Source organism: Macrobrachium rosenbergii, chromosome 4 (genome assembly GCF_040412425.1).
Source record: "Macrobrachium rosenbergii isolate ZJJX-2024 chromosome 4, ASM4041242v1, whole genome shotgun sequence".
Classification (NCBI taxonomy): Eukaryota; Metazoa; Arthropoda; class Malacostraca; order Decapoda; family Palaemonidae; genus Macrobrachium; species Macrobrachium rosenbergii.
Window position 1 is genome coordinate 30,309,517 of NC_089744.1, and position 21,987 is coordinate 30,331,503.

The 21,987-nt window shown below is 42.1% G+C and overlaps 3 protein-coding genes across 8 annotated transcripts in view; 2 read left to right on the forward strand and 1 right to left on the reverse strand.

The window, feature by feature from the left end:
• Rs1 (Dead-box helicase Rs1) overlaps window positions 1–3,788 on the forward strand; it is a 34,797-nt gene extending 31,009 nt beyond the window's left edge. For all 4 annotated transcript variants that reach the window (XM_067092405.1, XM_067092385.1, XM_067092400.1 and 1 more), the window contains 3 exons: window positions 1,084–1,261; window positions 2,455–2,660; window positions 3,585–3,788. In XM_067092405.1, the coding sequence (XP_066948506.1) occupies window positions 1,084–1,261; window positions 2,455–2,654 (378 nt within the window). In that variant the 3' untranslated portion in view covers window positions 2,655–2,660; window positions 3,585–3,788. The remainder of the gene's footprint in view (window positions 1–1,083; window positions 1,262–2,454; window positions 2,661–3,584) is intronic.
• mrn (general transcription factor IIH subunit 4 marionette) overlaps window positions 1–21,987 on the reverse strand; it is a 195,012-nt gene that overhangs the window by 161,130 nt on the left and 11,895 nt on the right. The window lies entirely within an intron of this gene.
• On the forward strand, window positions 21,114–21,944 carry LOC136837148 (tigger transposable element-derived protein 1-like). The gene is made up of 2 exons (XM_067101800.1): window positions 21,114–21,341; window positions 21,432–21,944. The coding sequence occupies exons 1-2, from the start codon at window positions 21,114–21,116 to the stop codon at window positions 21,942–21,944; spliced, it is 741 nt and encodes a 246-aa protein (XP_066957901.1).

The following is a 21,987-nucleotide window of genomic DNA, read 5'->3' on the forward strand; positions in this document are numbered from 1 at the left end:
AATTGGATTGAATTCCCTGTCCATGGTAACAATATTTCTATATGGAGAAACTTGTGCCATTTAAAAACTTTGTATTAATCTCAGAGACTGTATTTAACAAGGTGACTAAGACACTTTTATCCATATGAATTTATCAAAAGTCTCTATATGAAATGCTTCCAAATAGTTTAATATTTTTGATATCAAATGGTCTGATATTTAATATGAAACCATTTAACATTTGGGTTAACTAGAATGTATCACTATTGTAAATATCGGTAACATTCAGATAACGGGCTTAAATGTGATTAGAAAATTAACTTGGCCATTTTCAGCTTATTTGAAATTAACTAAAGTATTTAAATGTAAAGAAACCATGAATATTACAGGCATTAAAAAAAAAAACATGAAATGATTTCTTGAAGGCATTAACTTAAAGTTTTCAGAACTTAATTGATACATTCCACCTAGGAGGGTAGTGCTGTCACTGCACCTCATGTGATGCACTGTAGGCACTACCTAAGGTTCTTTGCAGCTTCCCTTTGGCCCTGAGCTGCAACCCCTTTCATTCCATTTACTGTACCTCCGTTCATATTCTCTTTCTTACATCTTACTTTCCACCCTCTACTAAGAGTTAATTCATTGTGCAACTGTCAATTTCCATTTCAGCATTGAATGACCTCATAGGTCCCAGTGCTTGGCCTTTGGCGTAAATTCTATATTCTATTTTATTGATGCATTGTTTCCAAACCATTCCTGTTGAAGTGTGGCGTATGAGGTTGTAGTTCCTCATGATCAGCTTTGTAGAACAGATTTTCTTGCAGTGATCTTAATCTGTGAGTTGAGTGCTGGCAAGCATGAATGAATCTCACTGCAAGCAAATCTTTACTGCCAGGGTGAACACAACTACTGTACAATATGAGTGGATTATATCACATGTTACCAAGCTATTGGACTGTTATTCTTCTTGTATGAAGCTTTCTTCATAACTTCATCATGTGCTATATTTGTATTCTTATCTTGTATCAGTATCTTGAGCATTAGGTCCTCTGTATAGTGCTTACTTTAGTTCGTGAGTGTAATCTATTGTTTGGTATTTTCTAGGTTATAAACTACACTCTTCCAAAGACATATGCAAGGTATGTTCACCGAGTTGGTCGTACTGCACGTGCAGGTCATGGCGGTCGTTCCATCACATTAGCTGCTGACAACGAGTACTCCATGTTACGAGAAATTAAGAAATGCTCAAAATCTGCCTTGTTTGAGAGAGTCATTGACAAAGGTATTCAATAAATATATATTTTGATATTACTTTTTTTTTGTGTTTTTACAATATGTTGTGGGGCTATGCATAATTTTTACAGTTTGCCTTTCTTAGGATCTAAGTGTAATTCAGTTAAGATGTGACATTTATTGTAGCCATATTGCTTTCAGGTAGATATGCTAATACAGTACGTCCACATATAAGTAAGACCTGAAACTTCAGAATATACAAATCCTTTATTTTGTTTGCCATATGTACTCTATTTGCCAGTGCAGAAAAATGAAACTGCTAAAAATTTGAAATGACTGTTGGAGTAATAGCCGTTACGACAAAATAATGGTGATCACTATTGCCATAAGGGCAGTTCACATCTCAACTCATCACTGTAATAAATGAAGGAATGATAAAATTCAGGTTGTTAAGCCAAGCACTTTCAGCCATTCAGTAATTAAGACATTGAAAAGGGGGAGCTGTATCGGTTGGAGAGTAAGAGAGATCCAAAAAATAAATATTGGTTGGAGAGTAAGATAGAGATCCAAAAAATAAATATCGGCTGGAGAGTAAGATAGAGATCCAAAAAATAAATGAGTGGCTGAAGGTTGTTAGAGAAAACTTAACAGTTGCACCAGTTAACAATAGTCGGAGAAGATAGATAGCAAGATGGAAGAAAGGATGCAGGAATGGAGGTAAAGTGAGGTAAAAAGCAGGTGCAGCTAGGGACTGAAAAGGCACTTACTGACTGGGGAGCAGTGGGCAGTAGGTTACTGTTTGTAAATGTAAATCAAAAAAGTGCAACAAGCATATTAGTGTAGTGTGCTATATACCAATGAACAAACTCACCAAAGAAATAAAATAAATTATGAACAAACTCACCAAAGAAATAAAATAAATTATGAACAAACTCACCAAAGAAATAAAATAAATTTTGTACAGAAGTGCAGAATGATATACATGAATCATGGTTTTGCAGTGGAACTAAATCTGAAAGATTCATGTGATGTGTATGCAGGCTCATGCCACATTATTTCATGAATGAACAGTTAGTATTAGTTTTCAATTATTTTTCATTCACTATTTATTTACATTTTTTCTATGGTTTTTCTGTTTCACTTACCGTTAATAATTTCCCAGAAACATTTATTATTGCTGACGGGATGTAAGGACAGTTGATATTCTGCAATTGTAAGCCACTAACATGATATCATTTCCAGATATCCTAGATGCTTATACAATGAAGCTCGTGAAGGTTGAGCCATTGATTAAGAAGGTGTTTGAGGAAGAACAGGAGGAGAAGAAGTTGCGAATGATGGAAGAAGCTGTGAATAAGATGGAAAAGAAACTTAAGGACACTGGTGGTAAAGAAAAGAAATTGAGAGAAATTGGTGCAAAGATGAATTTGAAGACAAATTAAATAGAAGTAAGTTCTGCCTGACTGTTTTGATATTTGTCATTTTGTTTTTATGATGAAATGTAAATGTGTTTAGGTTTAAGTAGAAGTAAGTTCTGACTGACTGTTTTGATATTTGTCATTTTGTTTTTATGATGAAATGTAAATGTGTTTAGGTTAAGAAGTTAAGTACAATGGGCATTAATATACTTTTTGCTTTTAGACAAATTACTCCTTGTGCAACCAAGTTTCAGCATTTTCAAAAAGATTTTTAGTCACGTAGTGACATAAGTTAGTTTCATATCGCCATTTATTTTATCACTTACCTTCTACAAATTTTAGTTTTTGGAGGTTTGTTAGGACCAGTTGTTTAAGTTATATCTCAGAAAAGTCTGGAATTTGTTTATGGCCTTTACACTAACTTGGAGAGATGGGTTGTTGTTGAAAGTATCCCAGAATTCATCCACCAAGATCTCAGATCCTCTGGTACTGTATTCACAGACTTTTCTTTTAAAACATGGTTCAAAATGAGGACAAACCAAGTGTCTTAGCTATTGGTTTCAATTAGCAAAGTATTTGTGACATGATGGACAAAAAAACCCATTAAGGCCATTTATGTCCTGTCTCATGTGGACAATTGATTATGGCACTTTGTCTCCCTGAGAACCTTTTCCATAATTTTTATTCTTTTTGTGTCTGTTTGTGATGCAAGAGACAAAATGCAACACCTTTTCACATATGATACTAAGATGATTACATTTTTGCTTTCTTTTCTGTAGCAGATTTGCATTTTGTCATGGACATTAAAATTTAAAAGTATTAAATACACATTGCTCAACTGGAGTAAAAGTTTTATACCCTTGTAATGCTGAGTTTGGTGATTTATTAACATCTGTGGAGTGATTTTAGATTGTTAGAGCAGTATTGCACAGTTGTTGGTCCTGTTTCTTTCAGAACACATGAGAGCTCAGAGGAAGCTTTTAGCATTTACTTTAGGAAAGAAGAAAGGACCAGGTAAACCAGTTAAACAGCCTGACGACCCACGTCTCAAGGACAAAATGAATCGACAGGTGCAGAAAGCTAAAAAAGCAATGAAGACTCAGCGATTACGAACAGATCATGAAAAAGAAATCGTGAGTGCTGCTGACAACTCGAAAAGTAAGTTCCTCTGAGTGTATTTCTTAGTGTAGAGCCTTATCTTTAAATGGAATTTTTGTTTGCATATAAGATCTGTTTTTATGCAAAGAAATCTTGTTAGGTATGAATTACACCGAGTCTTAACAATTAACGTAGGTTATAGGTTGAGTCTTAAAAGCATTACTGTACATTATAAAAACTGATAAGGCAGACTTTAATTATTTATCAATATTGAATATTCTATCTAAATTGTTATTGAATGAGCAAAATTGATAGTGAACCATACCAAAATATAGTAAGCCAAAGATTCAAAGCATAAGATACTTGATATTTTTGTAGCAAGATTTATCTTGTAATATTTATATGAAACATATGATAAATATCATCTACATATTTTTTTAAATTAGTGGTTTGATAAATAAGCAACTACACCATTGTTTGAAATTTGTGCAGTCTTTATTCATGCTACTATTTTTCATATTTCAGATAAAAAAGTAAAACGTAATAAGAGAAAGGGTTCTTCATTTGACCAAGAGTTGACAAGTATTGACAGAAAATCTGTGAAGAAGTTCCGGGCTGGACCATCATATGAAGAAAAGAAAGAGGCTTTTGAAAAGAAATATCCTGGGAAGAAGTTCAAACCTATAAGAAGATAGACAAATTGTAGCTGAACCTTTGTTTGATATACTGTTGTGTAAATGAAATGGATAGCTTTATTGATTTAAAAAAAATATATTTTCATCAAGTTGCTATATTACAAATACACTTAATATTTTGATTTGTACAGATATTCCTGATACATGAAATTTTTATCCATTCACATACTTTGTTTTTTGTGAAAGATAGCTATCCTTGTAGTAGCTATACTGTTGTCCTAAGTATAATGGCTAAATTTAAAATGTACAAATAAACTTGGTTTTTGTCAAAGGATTATCTTATTAAAATGCCACTTGATCCTCTTAATTTTAAACCGAGTTCGGTCCCCAGTAGGATAATATGTTGCCCCTCAAGCAGGGTAAGACTCTAGAAATACTTGACTTTTTTTTAAGCCTTGCTTTCAAAATGATACACCTGAGGAGAGGGAGGGGAAACCATTGCCTTACAATAACCCAGTAACTACTTGGCTGGGAGGGTTCTTAAAGTAGACACATTGCAGTTTAATGAAACAGTTGTATTTCTGGCATAATGAGGTTTTCTCCCAAAGAATTTGTTCTGCAGTGAAAAGTCAAAATTTAAATATGGTGAAGTTAAAAGAGTAACCTACTAGGTGGGAAGGGGCAAAGAGGAGCTGACAAAAAAAAAAACTGCCAAAGGCATAAAGCAATGCAGCTTGGTAGAAGGAGCACTGATAAGACCTTGGGTAGCAACTACAGTGAATGCACAAAGTACACTGCAAGTTGAAGAGAAAAAATCATTGTGAATCGTGTAGCCTTATTAATTCACACCCCAAAAGTCAGAATTCTTAATAATTCTAGACAGATTCTGTACTTAGATACACTTTACATGAGTATAATTTATGGTATGCACAACAGTTACTTGAAACATCAAAACCATAGAATATTTAGAACAAAAGTTAAAATTACAGATAGCAGAACTGACTGAATAAATTAATTATACCGTAAATGGTTGTTAAAAGTATTACAGCATGTATTGTAACTAAGGCATACAGGCAAATCTTCAATGCTATTTTCATGACTTACGGTCAATTATAAACTTATGCCTAGCTCTACACTGGGTAAATTACAATAAACACATCCAGGTCTGGAATATGGAGTTAATACCTCCAGAGTATCTGCCCTTACTCTTCCTACTGAGAATAAATACTGGCTCTACCTCACATTTAGAGGTATGAGAAGATTCTTTTTCATACTCTACTGGAGGTACGTAAATCCGAAGCCAACAGATCACCTCCATCAACTAGTTAAGTTGGCTAACCTCGGTATATGAGTCAGTGAACAAGGGGCTATATGTATTGTCTTTACATTCCTATGTTTCACTGGTTAATATACAGGGTAAATATAGAGGTGGCTCTGAACCAACCATTGGTCTCAAACAAATTATTTTTAAAAATTTGTATATTTGTATATAAGTAACTTACCAAGTAATTACATTGCACGGCAGCTTAAATTCAAAATTCAAGGTGGCATTTCAATTTTTTAGTGTAAATGAATAGTCCCACCCACTAACGGGAATACCAGGGACAACTTAGCAGACAACCTCATTCTGTTTCTGCCGTGCCCGATGTAAACATCGGGTGTTTGCAGCAGCTTTGTTCATTATTTGCCAGATGTATAGCCATATTTTGGTGAAGTATTATTGATGATTTCTAGTAGCCTTCAAGTTTATAGCTTTCAGGATCAGTTTTTAATTTTGTTATTATAGAGATCTGATTCAAGTTCGTCATTATTTCGCCACTGTAGCGAAGTTGCAATCAAGACCAAACATCTCTTCACACTTTTTTCCTTTGCAGAGAACTGAAAAAGTGTAAGGGCAGGAATGTAGTAAGGAGAGATTTTGTGCTTAATTTGGTGCATGAGCTTCAGGAGAAAAGGCATTCTCAAGAGCTGAGAACCGTGCTCCAAGCTCCCAGCAAGCCTAGTGCCAGTTACAGAGCACCCAGCTCCCACTCTCATGCGCCTGGCGCCAGCACCCGAACGCCTGACGCCAACTCTCCTTACATCCATTTTTCTCCCCTGCTACTAACCCTCCTACTTTTTATCCTGGCTCCCTCGCTTCCTTCCTGCACCATTGCCAGTCTTGTGTCTAGGTTAACAGAAAATTAACCTTGTAACTGAAGTGTTGTGCAGTGGAGGGAGTGATTATCCGGCCCACCGGTTTTCCTAGACCTAAGTCACTGTCAGACTCCCCTAAACCTGGGAGTAGGCATACTGAAAGTCCAATGGAGGCTGGTGGGAAGTCCCCCAAGTAGTTGCCCCCTTGGTCGAACCTGTTGCACATTCCCAGGTTTTGACAGACAGCCACTGAAAAGGCATCTTGATGGATGTGTAGTGGAAGAGGTGGCTATTCGCCCCATCGGATTTCCTAGACCTAAAGTCCCTGCCATACTCCCCTAAACCTGGGAGGAGACATACTGGCAGTCCAAGGGAGTCTGTGGGGATTTGCCCCCTCAGTTGAACTTGTAGTACATTCCCAGGTATCGGCAGACAGCCACTGGGAAGGTGTCTTGATGGATGTGTAGAGTTAGACAGCCAGTGGAAAGGCGTCTTGATGGATGTGTAGTGTTATCATCATTCGTCAAATTGACGTCCTCCTGAGCGCCTGGCGCCATCCTAATAGTGTCCGCCTCCAGTTCCTGTTCTCTCGGCGCCTATTCCTGACTGCCTGACACCAGTTCCCAGGCATTCAGCACTCTCTTTAGTGCCCGGCGCCAACCTACAGAGCTTCTGTCTCCAGCTCTCATGAGCCCGGAGCCAGCCTACTAGTGTCTGGCGCCAGTTCCTCTCTAGTACTCAGTGCCCATCGTTGCTAAAAACACACTGTTGTTCTTTCTAGAGCGCCAGTCTTCGATTGAATGCCTGGCTCCGGCTTTCAAGTGGCCGGCGCCCCAGTCCCCGATCACCAGGCACCAACTATTCAGTATCAGACTCCCGCCTCTGAGTGCCATACAGACCACTCAAGCGTTTTAGCTCTCTTCAGTCTGTTCCACCTTCGCCTAGAGTTCAAGATGAGCCGATGTTGCTCCCTTTTTAGCGACAATTAGTGTCTCTGAGTCCTGTCCTTTGCAGACAGGGACTTTTGTGTCCTAAATTTATGAGCTTGTTGAAGAAAGCTCCCACCTCTGGTGTTTTCTCCATCCTCCATGAAATCTCTAAGGGAGTTGGGAGGAGTTTGACTTTTGTTGAAAATGGAACAAGACAAGTGTCTTTGGACTTTCCTCCCTCTGGTGCTTCGACAGAACTAGACCTCCTTGTCGAAGATCTTGTCAAAATTTTTGAAGTAAAAGGTTTTTCTTGACTGGCAGCAGGAGCACGGGCTACGAAGATAGAGGACTACCAAGTGTTTACCGAGAGATATTGCCTAGGATTAATTCTTAGTCCTATCCTGTGTGGACAAGGGCAGTTGAGATGGTTTTTAAAGATTTCCGCTCTTTTCTTTGGAATCTCGAGAAGAGAGAACTCTGGTGCTCTGTTACTACTGTGGGAGCCACACAGTAGCAATCAGCCTTGTTATTTTCACCTACAGACCTACATCACCTCTTCATCAGAACACAGCCTCCGTCGAAAGAGTCAGCTTTTTGGATGTCAGTCTCAACTTTCGGAATTTCCGTGCTTTCTGTCTGCCAAGAGAATCACAGCTACTTTCAGATGGTCCGCTAATTTCTAGCCCCCTTTTTCCTTCTTACTCAGAGCATTAAAGGACGAGCCTATTGTCCACCAACACATTAGTCAAGTTAAACAGACTGCATATGAGAGTTTTGCAATTCTTCCTCTAGTTTTCATCCATTTCCAAGTTTTCCGGTGCAGACAGTAAGCACCCTAATGTTTTTGGGTTCTTCATGGTCGCTGAAGATACACAGAGATGACGGTTGCCATTCTCCGCTTCCTGTCAAGCGGTAAGGAGGCTAGCTTCATCTCACAGCCTTCCTGCAGTATCACTGTGGTTCCCTCTGTCACTTCCTTGGTCAACTTCCTTTGGAATGGAGATACCTTCTCTCCTGAGCGTTCTTTTGTTGAAAGACTTTACCTGGGATCCAATCAAGAAGAGAAAGCTCCATGAACCCTCTCGAACAAGCGCTTTCTAGCAGTGCCCTTTCCTAAACACCTGGAATCAACTTCTGAGCTCCTGGCGCCCGGTGCAGATTCCCAAATGCCCGATGCCTGTTCCAGAGCACTCGGCATTATCTAGCCAGTACTAGGCTCCCACCACTGAATGTCTAGTGCCTGCTTACGGACTACTTTTTCTGTTTAGAGTTTTCTGTCTGACAGTAGAAGAATTCGTCACACCTGGTTTTGGACAAGGACACTGCTATCCTGTGCCAAGGCTTTTGTGTCTCTTATGTACTTTTCAAGCTTTTTATAAGTGTGCCAGATATTAGTTTCTGCCACGTACAGTTCCGCATATGTTTTTGGTCTGTACGAGTTGTCGTCGCATCCACGCAAGGTGTTATCGAGTCCAAATAAGAAATCAAGCCTGCACGGATGTCCACATGTCCTCACGGCAGTCAGCAGGGTTGGCAACTAGTCCGCACAGTTGTCTGTGAGTCTGCAAGTTTGCTCGGTTGCTTGCTAGTCCGCAGGGTCGTCAGCGAGCCTGCATGGCCCACAGCCCCCCTTTTCTCTTTGATAGAAAACAAAGTTCAAGATGGGGACCAACCAGACAGTCCTGTCGTCCATTCTCCAGGGCAATTGGATGGAGACCTTGAATATACAGGATACTTCCTTCCAAGCCCACGTCTGGACTTCGGAGGTTATCTCAGGTCCCTCTTACGAGACAGGATCTTCCAGTTCGGGGGTCTAGGCTTCGACCTTTACAGCACAAGTCTGCTCTCGAGTCCTCGCTCCTCTTACATTTGACTTCATTTTCTGGCCATGAACATCAGTTTTTCCTGGACAACTGACTCCTTCGATTCCCTTTGAAGGAAAAATGCTCGAAGGTTTTGAACACAAGACCAACTGGGACAGGGAAACACAGCTGGACACAGTGGTTTTTTCCCAAAGCCCCGGATTTAAGTCGGACCTGCAGTGGTGGCTGTCCAAACTAACTTTCAGAAAGGAAGTTCCTTCATCCTCTCAAACTAGACTTAGACTTCTTCTCAGGGCCTTGATCTAGATTGGGGAGCCTACTTGGGGAACTGGGAAGTTTCCGGGACATGTCCCCGGACAAACAGAGCCTACACATCTATGTCAGAGAGCTGAAAGCGATTCGCTTAGGGCTTCAGTGCTTCTCAACACTAGTTTACTTGTAGACTGTAGTAATCCATTTAGACTAGACCACAGTCCTAACGTTTACAGTATTATGTTAGCAAGGAGACTCACTCTCTCATTTTTTTCTTCACTAAACCACAAGAGAACTTCTACTGTGGATGATCAAAATCGAGTTTTCTAGTCTCTCAAATTATTCAGGCAAACTAATAAGTTCTGGTGGATGAACTGAGCCATCAAAAGCTTGTTCTTACCATCAAGTGGACCTTGAATCCCCTGGTTGGTCAGGATCTGTGGAATTTATGGGGGCAGGCCAACTTTGGACCTGTCTGCCACCTCAAGGAACCTTTGTCTTCATCTCTTTTGTTCTCCAGCCCCAGCCCTCTAGCATGGGCAGCAGACTCCATGCTGCAAGTTAGGTCCAATTTGGACCCTACGTCTTTCCACCCTTCAACATAGTCAAGGAAGTGTTGAACAAGTTTCAGGCTCATCGCAATGTTACGATGACCCTCACAGCCCCGTTCTGACCCATGAAATAATGATTTCTGAACCTGCCACGGTTGTTTTTCTAGATGTACCACAGGGACTATCACAAATGCAGACGTCAATCTTTTAGCTCCGTATACCAAAATAAGTAAACTATCTTCCGTAGCTGGTGTCTCAAACTCTATGTCACTCCTTTTGAGACACCTGTGACCCAGACTGCAGATTGCCTTTTATGTGAAGAGATCTAGACTCTCTCGTATTCCTCCATTAAGGGGTGTCGAGCTACGTAATCTTGGTTTTTAAGCAACTTCATCAAGTCCTTTAACTAGTCCAAGCAAGGAAGGAAATCCAGTCTCCTGGAACCTGGATGTATTGTTGAAGTGACTGACAGGTCCCTCTTTTGATTTACTGCGCTCCTTACCTGGAAGGCTATCTTCCTGGTGACCTTGGTTTCTGCTAAAACGTTTTAGTGAGATCCAAGCCATCATTCTAGAGTAGGTCTTTTTCACAAGGAAACATGGTTTGCTCGTTTACCCTTGGATTTTAGCCAAGAACAAGGACTATCCGTTCTTTCTTCCTTAAGAACTTAACGGACATCCTTGGCTCTGAGGAAGAATAGAGAGCCCTCTGTCCAGTTGGAGTTTTCAGGTATTACCCGAGCAGGATCAGAAGAGCAGAGGGCCATCCATACCTATAGTGTTCTGGCAAGGACCCATTTCGACCTCTGACTAAGAGCGCAGTGTCCTTCATCCTAAATGGACTTTATTTCTGACACCTCTCTCATATTCAGGAGAGTATTTTGCCTACTTTAAGTGAAGGCTAAGGATGTTAGAGCAGTTTCTACCTCATCAGCTTGAAGGCGCAATATGCCCCTTACTTCCATGTTGCAATCGACGTACTTGAAGTGTAATCGATCTTCACTTCTCACTATTTTTAATGAAAGCTAAAAGTGTTAAAAAAATGGCATTTTTATAATAAAATAAAGTTTTACATATACTTACCAAGTAACTACATAGCTATTACGTTTCATTTATTGGCAGCTTAAATTTGAAAATTCGCGGTAGCGTTCCAATATTCATGTAGGTAACTCACCCTGCCCACTTTCGGGGAAGGACAGGTACACTACTAACTAGCCCAATTCGTTTATGCCCTATGCCCATGATAGGGGAGGAGGGAGGGCTATGATCATGTAGCTACTTGGTAAGTATGTATAAAACTTTATTATAAAAATATCATTTTTATATAAGTAACTTACCAAGTAACTACATAGCTGAATCCCACATTGACAGGATGTGGGAAGCATGGGCATGTACAGTACTACTTCAAAAAACACTCATGAGTGGAAATGAATTTTAAAATACTAAGTAGTTAACATTAAGGATGTTAGTTGCGACCTACCTGACGAGAGAGCCCCAGCAGGAAAATACTGCCTCTGATGCGGCTCATCTCGACCGTAGTGGCGTGGCAGTGAAGCCAGAGGCGCCTCTACATTAGTGGGGCTTTGCAGCTGAGGAGTACTCCGATGGCTGCCAAAGCATACAAAATACAAAAGCCCTTGCCTTGGGCACAGTACCAACCAAAACCATAAAATACAAGTTACATATACACCATAAAACAGATCAGATACCATAAACCACTCATAGCACGACACAACGAATGATGGGGGCTCCAGGTACTCAGTACCCCCAACTTTCCGAAACTCGACAACACAATTCAAGGCGAGTAGATAGAGGAGTGTAAGGTTACCTCTTACCCTTCCTCCCCGAATACCATGTCAGGCACAGATAATGGGCCAAGGGTACCACAGTTCTCGTAAACAGTTTCGATGTCACGTAGATAAAAATTTGCAAGCACTGATTTGCACCTCCAGAAAGTGGATTGTAAAATAGAAGATAGGGATAAATTTCTCTTGAAGGAAATCGAAGTCGCTACTGGCCTAATTTTGTGGGCTTTAACCTTGCAAACTGGCAAGTCTTCTCCTTGAATCTTACTGTGCGACTCAGAAATCACGTCTTGCAAGAAGAATGCCAATGCGTTCTTGGACAAAGGACATGTTGGATCCTTAACTGAACACCAGAGGTTAGGGGATGCGCCTCTGATATTCTTATTTCTTTCTAAATAATACTTGGGTGCTCTTACTGGACAAAGAGCTCTCTCTTGGTCCATAGGACCTAGAATGTCCGTTAATTCTTTGATAGTGAATGAACAGGGCCAGGGAAAGGATGGCGTTTCATTCTTCGCTAGGAATCCCAAAGTAAAGCTACAGACTGCATCTCCCTGTGAGAATCCTACTTTCTTGCTTAGAGCCTGTAACTCACTAATTCTCTTGGCAGTAGCTAGAGCAACTAGAAAAAGTGTTTTTCTTGTAAGATCCCTGAGGGATGTGGTTCGAAGAGGTTCAAATGGCATACCTGAGAGCCTTTTTAAAACAACATCTAGATTCCAAGATATGGAATCTGATTTATCTTGCTTTGCAGTATCCAGTGACTTTATAAGGTCACTGATGTCTTTATCATTAGATAGATCCAGACCTCAATGTCTGAAAACGGAGTTGAGCATCGCTCTTTAGCCTTTGATCGTGGACGTAGCTTATCATTGTGAAGACTTTAAAAATAGCAAGAAGTCTGCTATTTGCATTACAGAGGTAGAAGAAGATGATATCTTGTGTCTTCTGCACCAGTTGCAGAATATAGTCCATTTATTCTGGTAGACGTTGGAGGAAGACTGACGTCTACATCTGGCAATTGCTTCCGCAGCTGATCTCAAAAAGCCTTTCGCTCTGACAAGTTTCCTGACAGTCTGAAACCTGTCAGAATGAGAGTGGATAGCCCTAGATGGAACCGGTGAAAGTGCAGTTGCTTGAGTAGACTTTGTCGTTGTGGAAGCAATCTCGGAAAGTCTACTAGGAGGTTACGGAGATCTGGAAACTACTCTTTCTGTGGCCAGAAGGGAGCTACCAGGGTCACTAACACATTGTCATGGAAGAGGAATTTGTTGATTACTTCTCTCACCATACTGAATGGTGGGAAGGCGTATACATCCAGGTTTGACCAGTCCTGGGCATCACATCCGTTGCCCACGCAAGAGGGGTCCAGGGCTGGGGAGCAATACAAAGGGAGATATCGACGGCTTTCCCAAACATTTCCACAGATTGTGCATACCTGTGGATTCAGTGTACATTCCGTGGGTAGGACCTGCTTGCAACGACTTAATTTGTCCGCTATGACATTGAGTTTGCCCTGTATAAAGCGGGTAACAATCTTGGTTTGATTTTCCTGCGCCCAGATAAGGAGGTCTTTGGTCGCTTGATACAGTGAAAAGGGGTGTGTCCCTCCCTGATACTTTATGTAAGCCAGAAGTGACATATTGTCCAAGTGGACTATGACTGTGGATTTGTAAGTCGCTGTTGAGAAATGTTGAAGAGCCAAGTGTATTGCCTTCAGCTCCTTCACATTGATTTGAAGTTCCCTGACACTTCGTTGTTTTCTAGGAGAGCCCCCCAACCCAGATCCAATGCGTTGGGGTTCAGAGGGTGTAATGATTTCCATTCCGCAAACCTTCCTGTTGCAAACCACCATCGAAGGTCCTCTTTGATCTCGGGGGTGATTGGGAAAAGAAATGAGTCCAGGAGAAACTTCCTCTGCCAACTGGCTTTCAAAAAGAATTGTAGTATTCTCGTGTGAAGTCTCCCTAAGGGAACAAACTTTTCTATGGATGAGAAAGTTCTCAGTAGACTCATCCATTCTTTGGCCAAGCATGATGGGAGAGAGAAGAATTTCTCAACTGTCCGAATGCAGGCTTTTATTCTCTTGTCGGACGGAAAAGCCCGAAAATCCCGAGAGTTGATCTTCATTCCGAAATAAAGAATTGATTGACTCGAGACTAATTGGAACTTGTCTAGATTTATCAGTAGGCCCAATTCTTGGGCTAATGCAAGAGTCTTCTTTAGGTCCTCTGTGCAACTTGATTCTGAGGAGCCAATCGTCTAAATAGAGGCAGATGTTGATCCCCATGCGATGTAGCCATTTTGCCATTGGGGCTAGGACTCGGGTGAAAACTTGAGGGGCCATTGAAAGTCCGAAGCACAGTGCTCGAAATTGGAAGACCTTGTCCTGGAACACAATCCGTAAATATTTCCTGGCCTCCGGGTGAACTGGGACGTGGAAATATGCATCCTGCATGTCTATGGTTGCCATCCAATCCCCTTGACGGATGGAAGATAGAACTGAGTGGGTTGTTTCCATTTTGAATTTCGTAGTCTGAATATAGAAATTCAGAGCGCTGACGTCCAGGACAGGTCTCCAACCTCCTGGTGATTTTGGGACGACGAATAGGCGGTTGTAGAACCCCGGCATGTTGACATCTCCGACTATTTCTATGGCTCTCTTGGCAAGGAGAGACGAAACTTCTTGTGATAAGGCTGAATACCTCTCTGAGTCTAGAGTAGGCCGCCAAGTTGATAGGAGAGGACACTAAGGGAGGTTTCTCCCTGAATGGGATGGAGTATCCTACTTTGATTACCTTTAAAACCCAAGGTTCTACATCTCTGTCCTTCCACTTGCTCCAAAAATGCTGAAGCCTGGGCCCCACTGGTACACAGAGGATAGTATCCTCACTTGCGAGAGGAAGATTTGCTTGTTGACTTCTTAATTGGCCGAACGGACCTAGAATACGCTCAGAAACGGGGATGGAAACTACCTCTACCTCCTCGAAATATTTGCTGTAGAGGGGAAATCGTTCTGGGTGCAAACGATATTGAAGATGTGGAACGTCCAGACTCCTTAGGACGTTTGGTGGACTGGGTCAGCAAGTCTTGTGTGGATTTCTTACGCAGCTCTGCTGCGATATATTCCACTGTAGCGCTGGGGAAAAGTTCCTGTTGATTTAAAGGAGCAAAAAGGAGCATGGATCTCTGTTGGGGAGTGACCCCTTTGGAAGTGAACGAACAACACTGCTCTCGCTTCTTAAGTACTCCCACCACGAACAAGGCTGCCAGCTCCTGGGATCCAGCCCTTATTGCTTTATCTGTGCATGAGAGCACTCCCAGCCAGTCTATAGCAAAGTTAGCTTGGAGAGAGGTGCAATCTTCTATTTTCTTCATTAAGGCGCTGACAGTCCAGTCAAGAAAACTCCAGATCTCGAAGACCTTAAATATGTCCCTAGTCAAACGCTTGAGTTCAGAAGTCGTAAACCAAATCTTGGAAGAGGAGAGGGCAGATCTCCTTGACAAGTCGATTAAACTGGAGAAATCCCCTTGGGAGGAGGGAGTGACTCCCAACGACGGCACTTCCCTAGTCACATAGGATAAGTATCTCCTCTTGGATAAGCGAGGAGGAGGAGTGCAGAATACCGCTTTCCCCGTTTTCCTTTTTTCTGTCAACCAGCTCTCAATGATTGACAGAACTTTCTTCGACGACTTTGATAACACCATCTTAGGCAGCCTAGAGGCATCTGTAGGCTGTTTCATCATGAAAGAAGAACCCGGTGAAAAGGGAATCGCTGGAGAAAAGAAGTCAGGGAAGCAAAACAAGAAGTATTTCAAAAGGGAAGCGTAGGCTGAAGCAGGCTGATCCTGTTTTACATCCTCTTCTGCAGACAATATGGGAGAATGGGAGAGTAAAATTCTCAGGCTCATGAGTCACTGACGGTTTAAGCAAAAGGTCCATAATACTGTCCAATCGTTGCTTCATGGGTTCTAAAGCCAGATCCTGAACTGGACGAAGAGAAGAAGGTGGTGCCATATGCCCGTTCGCTCGCTCGGAATGGGTGTGATCAAGCACTGATGAACCCTCGCGAACTACTTGTTGAACTGGTTCAATGGGAGCATCGGATCCTCTAGCTCCCACTGTGTGTCTGGATCCCTTGGACCCCACTAAACACTTGGATCCCGTAGATCCCACTTGATGAATGGATCCCTCAGATCCCACTGGACGAATGGATCCCTCGGATCCCCTCAAATATCAGGGTCCTTCTGATCCCACTAGGTACTTGGATCCAACAGATCCCACTAAACTGGATCCAATTTGCTCGGGTCCCTTGGTTCCAAAAGTGCGATCTCCATGTTTCTTAGAGATCCACTTGGGCGACAGAAACGGACGCTCTGACACAGACACTACGGGCAACACGTTAGATGGAACATCCCAAAAACTGCACGAAGGTTTGGGACTCAGATCCCAATCTCTGTTCCGCTTGCACAGGATCGGAAATTTGGACTCAGCTGCGGATATTGGCCTTTTCAATGGCCTGGATGAACTTTTGAAGCGCCAGCTGTGCTTCTGACTCGCTTCACACTTGGATCTGTTGGATCCCAAATCTATATCACTCGACAAAAGTGCATGAACTCCAATGTGGACGCCTTTCCAGTGGCTGCCTGCCGAGTCCTGGTAATCCCGAATGACAGGCTCGGTTGAGGGGGCAACTACCTGCGGGCAAACCCCACCGACCTCCCTGGGACTTACGGTTTGCCTCCTCCCAGGTTTAAGGGAGTTTGACAGGGACTTTGTCTAGGAGCATCAGTGGGATGAGTAGCCACCTCCTCCACTAACACAACACTTGCACCAACATCACTGACACTAATCTTATCCATAAGGCCTCTCACTGAAGCCCCTATTTGAGCTACAGTGTTCACTAAGAGACCGATTTTCTGGTCCATTCTGGCTTCCAGACTGGCGATGGCATTGGGTTTGGAAGGTTGGAGGTTGGATAATGGAGTCACAGGTAAGGTTTGAGGACTGGTGATCAGGGAGAATGCAGATATAGAAGTTGGAAGGGCATGCAAAACAGGAGAACCCTGACTAACTGAATTCTTAGCTTCAGTCTTAGCTGCTGCTCTCCTAAGTCTGTTTTTCTCAAGTTTGTCTAAGTAACTAGTTAAAGTCTTCCATTTCCCCTGATCCCATTCTTTGCTTTCGTCACAGGTCAAGACTGCAGAGCAAGTTTGTCCTCTACATTTACAACAAATGGTATGAGCGTTGTAACTGATAAAAGTTAGTCAGACATTACAACCTTTGCTGTAAAACCTACTACAGTACTAGCAAAACTAGAGTCAGACATATTCTGAAAAAACAAAGTCCAAGCTAAATAAGCTAATGCAATTAGCGCAATTGCTACCAAGACACGGAATACTTCACCAAATAACGATGAAAATCATCCGGCAAATTGTACTAAGTCAAAAGAAAGCTGAAGTTAACAACCATGTTAAGCTGTCAACCGGCAGAAACAAATTGGGCTAGTTAGTAGTGTTGTACCTATCCTTCCCTGAAAGTGGGCAGGGCGAGTTACCAACACCAAAATATTGGAACGCTACCGCGAATTTTCAAATTTAAGCTGCCGATAAATTAAACGTAATAGCTATGTAGTTACTTGGTGAATTACTTATCGCGGGGGGAAGCATAGGATTTTCTCCTACTAACTCCTCACCTAGTTGTAAGGTGTCAGGTTTTGGGGAGCTGGGGTGGTACAATGTACCTGGAGCACCCACCACTCTCAGTGGATGGGTTGTGGTTTTATTTCAGTGTAGGTGACAGTATTGTCTGGTTGTTTTTTATACTGGTACTGTGCCCAGGGCAAAGGCACCTATTGATGCTTTGCTGACCATCAGAATACTCCTTCACTGCTATACCGCCACCCCACTACAGGTTAAGATGAGCACCAACCAGAGGCAGTATTCTCCTGCAGTAGCTCTCTTAACTGATAAGGAAATGACAAGCATTGTTTTCAGTGCTAGCAACTTTTCTATTTCAAATTCATTACAAGACTTAATGTTTTGGAATAGAATATGTCCATGTATCCCACCTCCTGTCAATGTGGATTCAGCAATGTAATTACTTGGTAAGTTACTTATTTAAAAATGCTATTTTTGTAATAAAATTAAGTTTTATATATACTTACCAAGTAATTACAAAATCAGAGCCCACCCTCCTCCCCTCTGATGGACATAAGGCACAAACAGAATGAGGTTGTCTGCTCAGTCATTTGTGGTATTCCCATTAGTGGGCAGGACTAGTCATTTACACTTAAAAAACTGAAGCGCTACTGCAAATTTTGAATTTAAGCTGCAGTGCAGTTAGAAACTATAGCAATGTAATTACTTGGTTAGTATATATACAACTTAATTTTATTATAAAAATAGTATTTTTCCTAGGTATACAAACCAGAGCCTTTATGTAGAACTTCAGCGTGAGCTGAATACAGTTCATTGATGCTTGAAATCAAGATAGTTAATTGGTGGTAAGTAGGTGGGGGAAGGGAAGTTCCCCACTCACCTGCCATCAGCCAACACCATATCCTTTAGCATTAAGGACTACATTAGGTGGCTGAATTGAGATTATGATAAAAGGCTCTGGTTTGTATAGATAAGAAAAATGCAAAGTGCTTTAAAAACAATCTGTGATCTTTTCAGACAAAACTACTGTACAAACCACTACCTTATATATAGGAGACTCAAACCCAAGGTGGGAGGGTAGTCTTAACTGACTGACAAGATGAATCTTTACCTGAGTATGCCATGATCTAGGAACACTGGAGCAGTGGCTCCTGTAACCTCCCATACAATGTGATATATGGATACAAGACTGACAGGGCCCATAGCCAGAAACCCAGAGTATCAACCAGCTGATCACTCACCAAACTGGACAGACAGGAAGAAAAGGTGAAGATATCCAGATGTCCCTGGGGCTGCTGGAAGTTTTCCAGAAAAGCCCATGGTCTGGAATGGAAGAGCAGACCACCAGGAACCTTCCTGTAACCATGATGTGAACTGGTAAATCAATAAGAGTTTATCAAACCTCAAAACAGTCTTTCCCAAAGCAAGAAAGCAGGGACCAATCTCTCCTGACTGACTTCCCCCCCTCCCCATGACTGAGCTGGTCTGCCAAACACTCCTAGCCAGAATGTACCTGGTGGACAGCTCAACAGCATGGTGAGCTGCTATGAGGTGAAAGGAAACTGTATCCCATTGTTGCTGCTCATCATTGCAACTGATTAACCCATCACATGGTCCTGGAATATTTGCAGGGCTAATGGTGCTGCTCTCATTTCCAAGACGATGTTAAGATGAGGCTTGTTTTCTATCCACACACCTAAGGCAGACAGCCACAACCCACTCAGGTGTGCACCCCTCCTTTAATGCATCCAAGAACTGAAGCAACTCCAGAGGGATAGTTCAAGGGACTCTCAAAAGGAACTTGCTGTTTTTCAGTAACCATGCAAAGGTCCACCCTTACTTTCTAGTTCATGGGAAGGAGGATCATATGAGGCTGATCAATGCAACTTCAGCTGACATTAAGGCGAGCTCAGGTGGAGGCGTCTGTGTGGAACAAACCTCAAAGATGAATGGTGACTGTACACCTACCAAAGCTGATCTGGTTGTTCATGTCACACCAAGAACTGTGCTGAAACCTCTCTGGGGTGGCTGATGCAAGAGTCCAACAGATAGATTTCTCTGCTGTCATATCCATCACTATGTATTTTCTAGCATATAGAACTTCCTCTAGTGTGTCCACAGAACAAAAATAGTTTGCTCATTATGCTGGACAGCAAAGAACATTCTGATCCAAAGATCATATTAACATGATCTAAGACTGCATGAGCGAGTAGCGACCTTGCAGCTGGAATAACTGCTTTACTTCCTGATATTCTCTACCAATGAGATGGGTTTGATAAATGGGCAGTGGTTGCTTTCCTGAGATCATTCAGCTTGCAATGAACCAAATGATTTCTCTGTTCCATCACTGCCTAAAGGGATTCTGAAGGAGAAAACTCCCAGGTCCTAAAAATTTTCCAAAAGCAAGAGACAAAAATACCAGTCAGTCCTGATGAGCACCCACAGATTACCTCAGGATAAAGTTTGCCATATAAATCTCAGTCCTGTCTGAAAAGAAAGTCATATCTTTCCTCCAAGCACCAAAAAACTCCAGAACTTTGCCTTCTCATCTGCTGGTGAGAGCCCAGTGGCCAAGAAGTCAGTATGTTCAAAAAAAGGTCAAACTACATGCTGCCTGACATGTAGAACTTACTCTGGTGCATCAAAAGCTGGGAATGTAGCTTGCTTAATCTGATAGTAAACAAGGAACCCTCTGCTCCCCAGATCAAACTGTTATTCTTAACCAAGAAGCAGCAATCACAGCAGTCAGAATGACTCTCTCACTCCAAGAAAGCTCACAAATTAACCCAAAGTTCATTCCAACTATGCATACAGAGGTTCTGAAGGAGAAGAACCCACAGATCCTACTGTAATCCCTAAAGCATGAGTTAGATCCTTTCCCAAAAGAGGCTAGGACTGTGTACTGTACATGAACGATCAGACCAGGTGGTACTGATCAAAGAATTGTGAGCCAAGGTTGATTCATAACTACTCCAGATCATGGTCCATGTTCCCATAGACTTTAGTATGGTTGGCCAAAACTGAACTAGGAGAGGGTACAGCCAAATGCTACAGTGAGCATTAAAGGGCATGCACATCGGTGGTCCTCAACGAAACAGGGACACCTCAAGTGTCTGCACAGTCCTGTGTACAGGCAGTCCCCGGGTTACGACAGTTCCGGCTGATGACATTCAGAGTTTATGACGGTTTTCCAGATATATTCATCAAAAAATCCAGGCTGGTTTACGATGCTTGTTCCAAGTTTACGAAGTGGCCCACTTACAACGTCTTTCAAATACGTACATTTATAAAAAAAAATCTGTTGCTGGTTTAACAGTATTCATCAAAAATCACTGGTTACAATATAAAACACATTCCAAGGTTATGACACTTTTTACACTGTGTTGTAAGTGGAACTAGTTTTTTGAGCGTAGCTGCACTCTGTATTTAACTGCATTGGTAGTTGACCAGACAACAACCTTCCTGGGTCGAGCACGCAGGCGTGCGTAAAAATACCAAACAATCGGTCACTCACGTGTTCGCCTCCGCTGCGCTAGGTTCTCTACTTCGTTGTTGCTTTTCATTGCTGCAGCTTTTCGTTACTGTACCTTCACTATGGCTCCAAAACGGCAGAGTACTTTGTCTGATGCTAGTGCATCAAAGAAGAGGAAGAACATCACCGTGGAAGTTAAGTACGATATAATTAAATGTTCGGAGAGGGGAGAGAGTAACACTGAGATAGGTTGTGCTTTGGGGCTTAGTAGGACGATGGTTGTGACCATTGTGAAGGACAAGCAGCGTATTCTGAAGCATGTGCAAGATGCTGCATCAATGAAGGCGACGGTAATTAGCATGAAGCAACATAGTGAGAACGTGATCTGGCTGGAAGACCAGAACCAATGACGTGTTTCAGTGAGCCTAAGTGTGATTCAGGAAAAGGCTAGGGAGCTGCATGCGGCAGTAGTGAAGAAAAATGGGGAAGGCAGTGCTAGTGAAGAATTTTCCGCCAGTAGAGACTGGTTTAACAGCTTCAAGACTCGTGCAAATCTGCACAACATGAAGTTACAAGGTGAAGCTGCTAGTGCTGACAGCTTAGCAGCAGAAAGTTTCCCTAGTGGTTTGGCTGAAATAATTAGAGAAGGTGGTTACACTGCTGACCAGGTATTTAATGTAGATGAGACAGGGTTATGTTGGAAAAGAATGCCAAATCGTACATTCCTTTCCAAGGAGGAGAAGTCAGCACCAGGCCATAAAGTTGGTAAGGAGAGACTGACTTTACTCTTTGGGGCCAATGCTAGTGGTGATTTGAAGCTTAAGCCCTTACTAGTGTACTTGGCAGAAAATCCCAGGGCTTTTAAGGGCATTTTCAAGAGTCAACTCCCTGTCATTTGGAAGTCCAACAAGACAGCTTGGGTTACCTTGACGGTCTTCAGGGGACTGGTTTAATGACCACTTTGTGCCAGCAGCGGAAAGGTATTGTGCCTCGAAG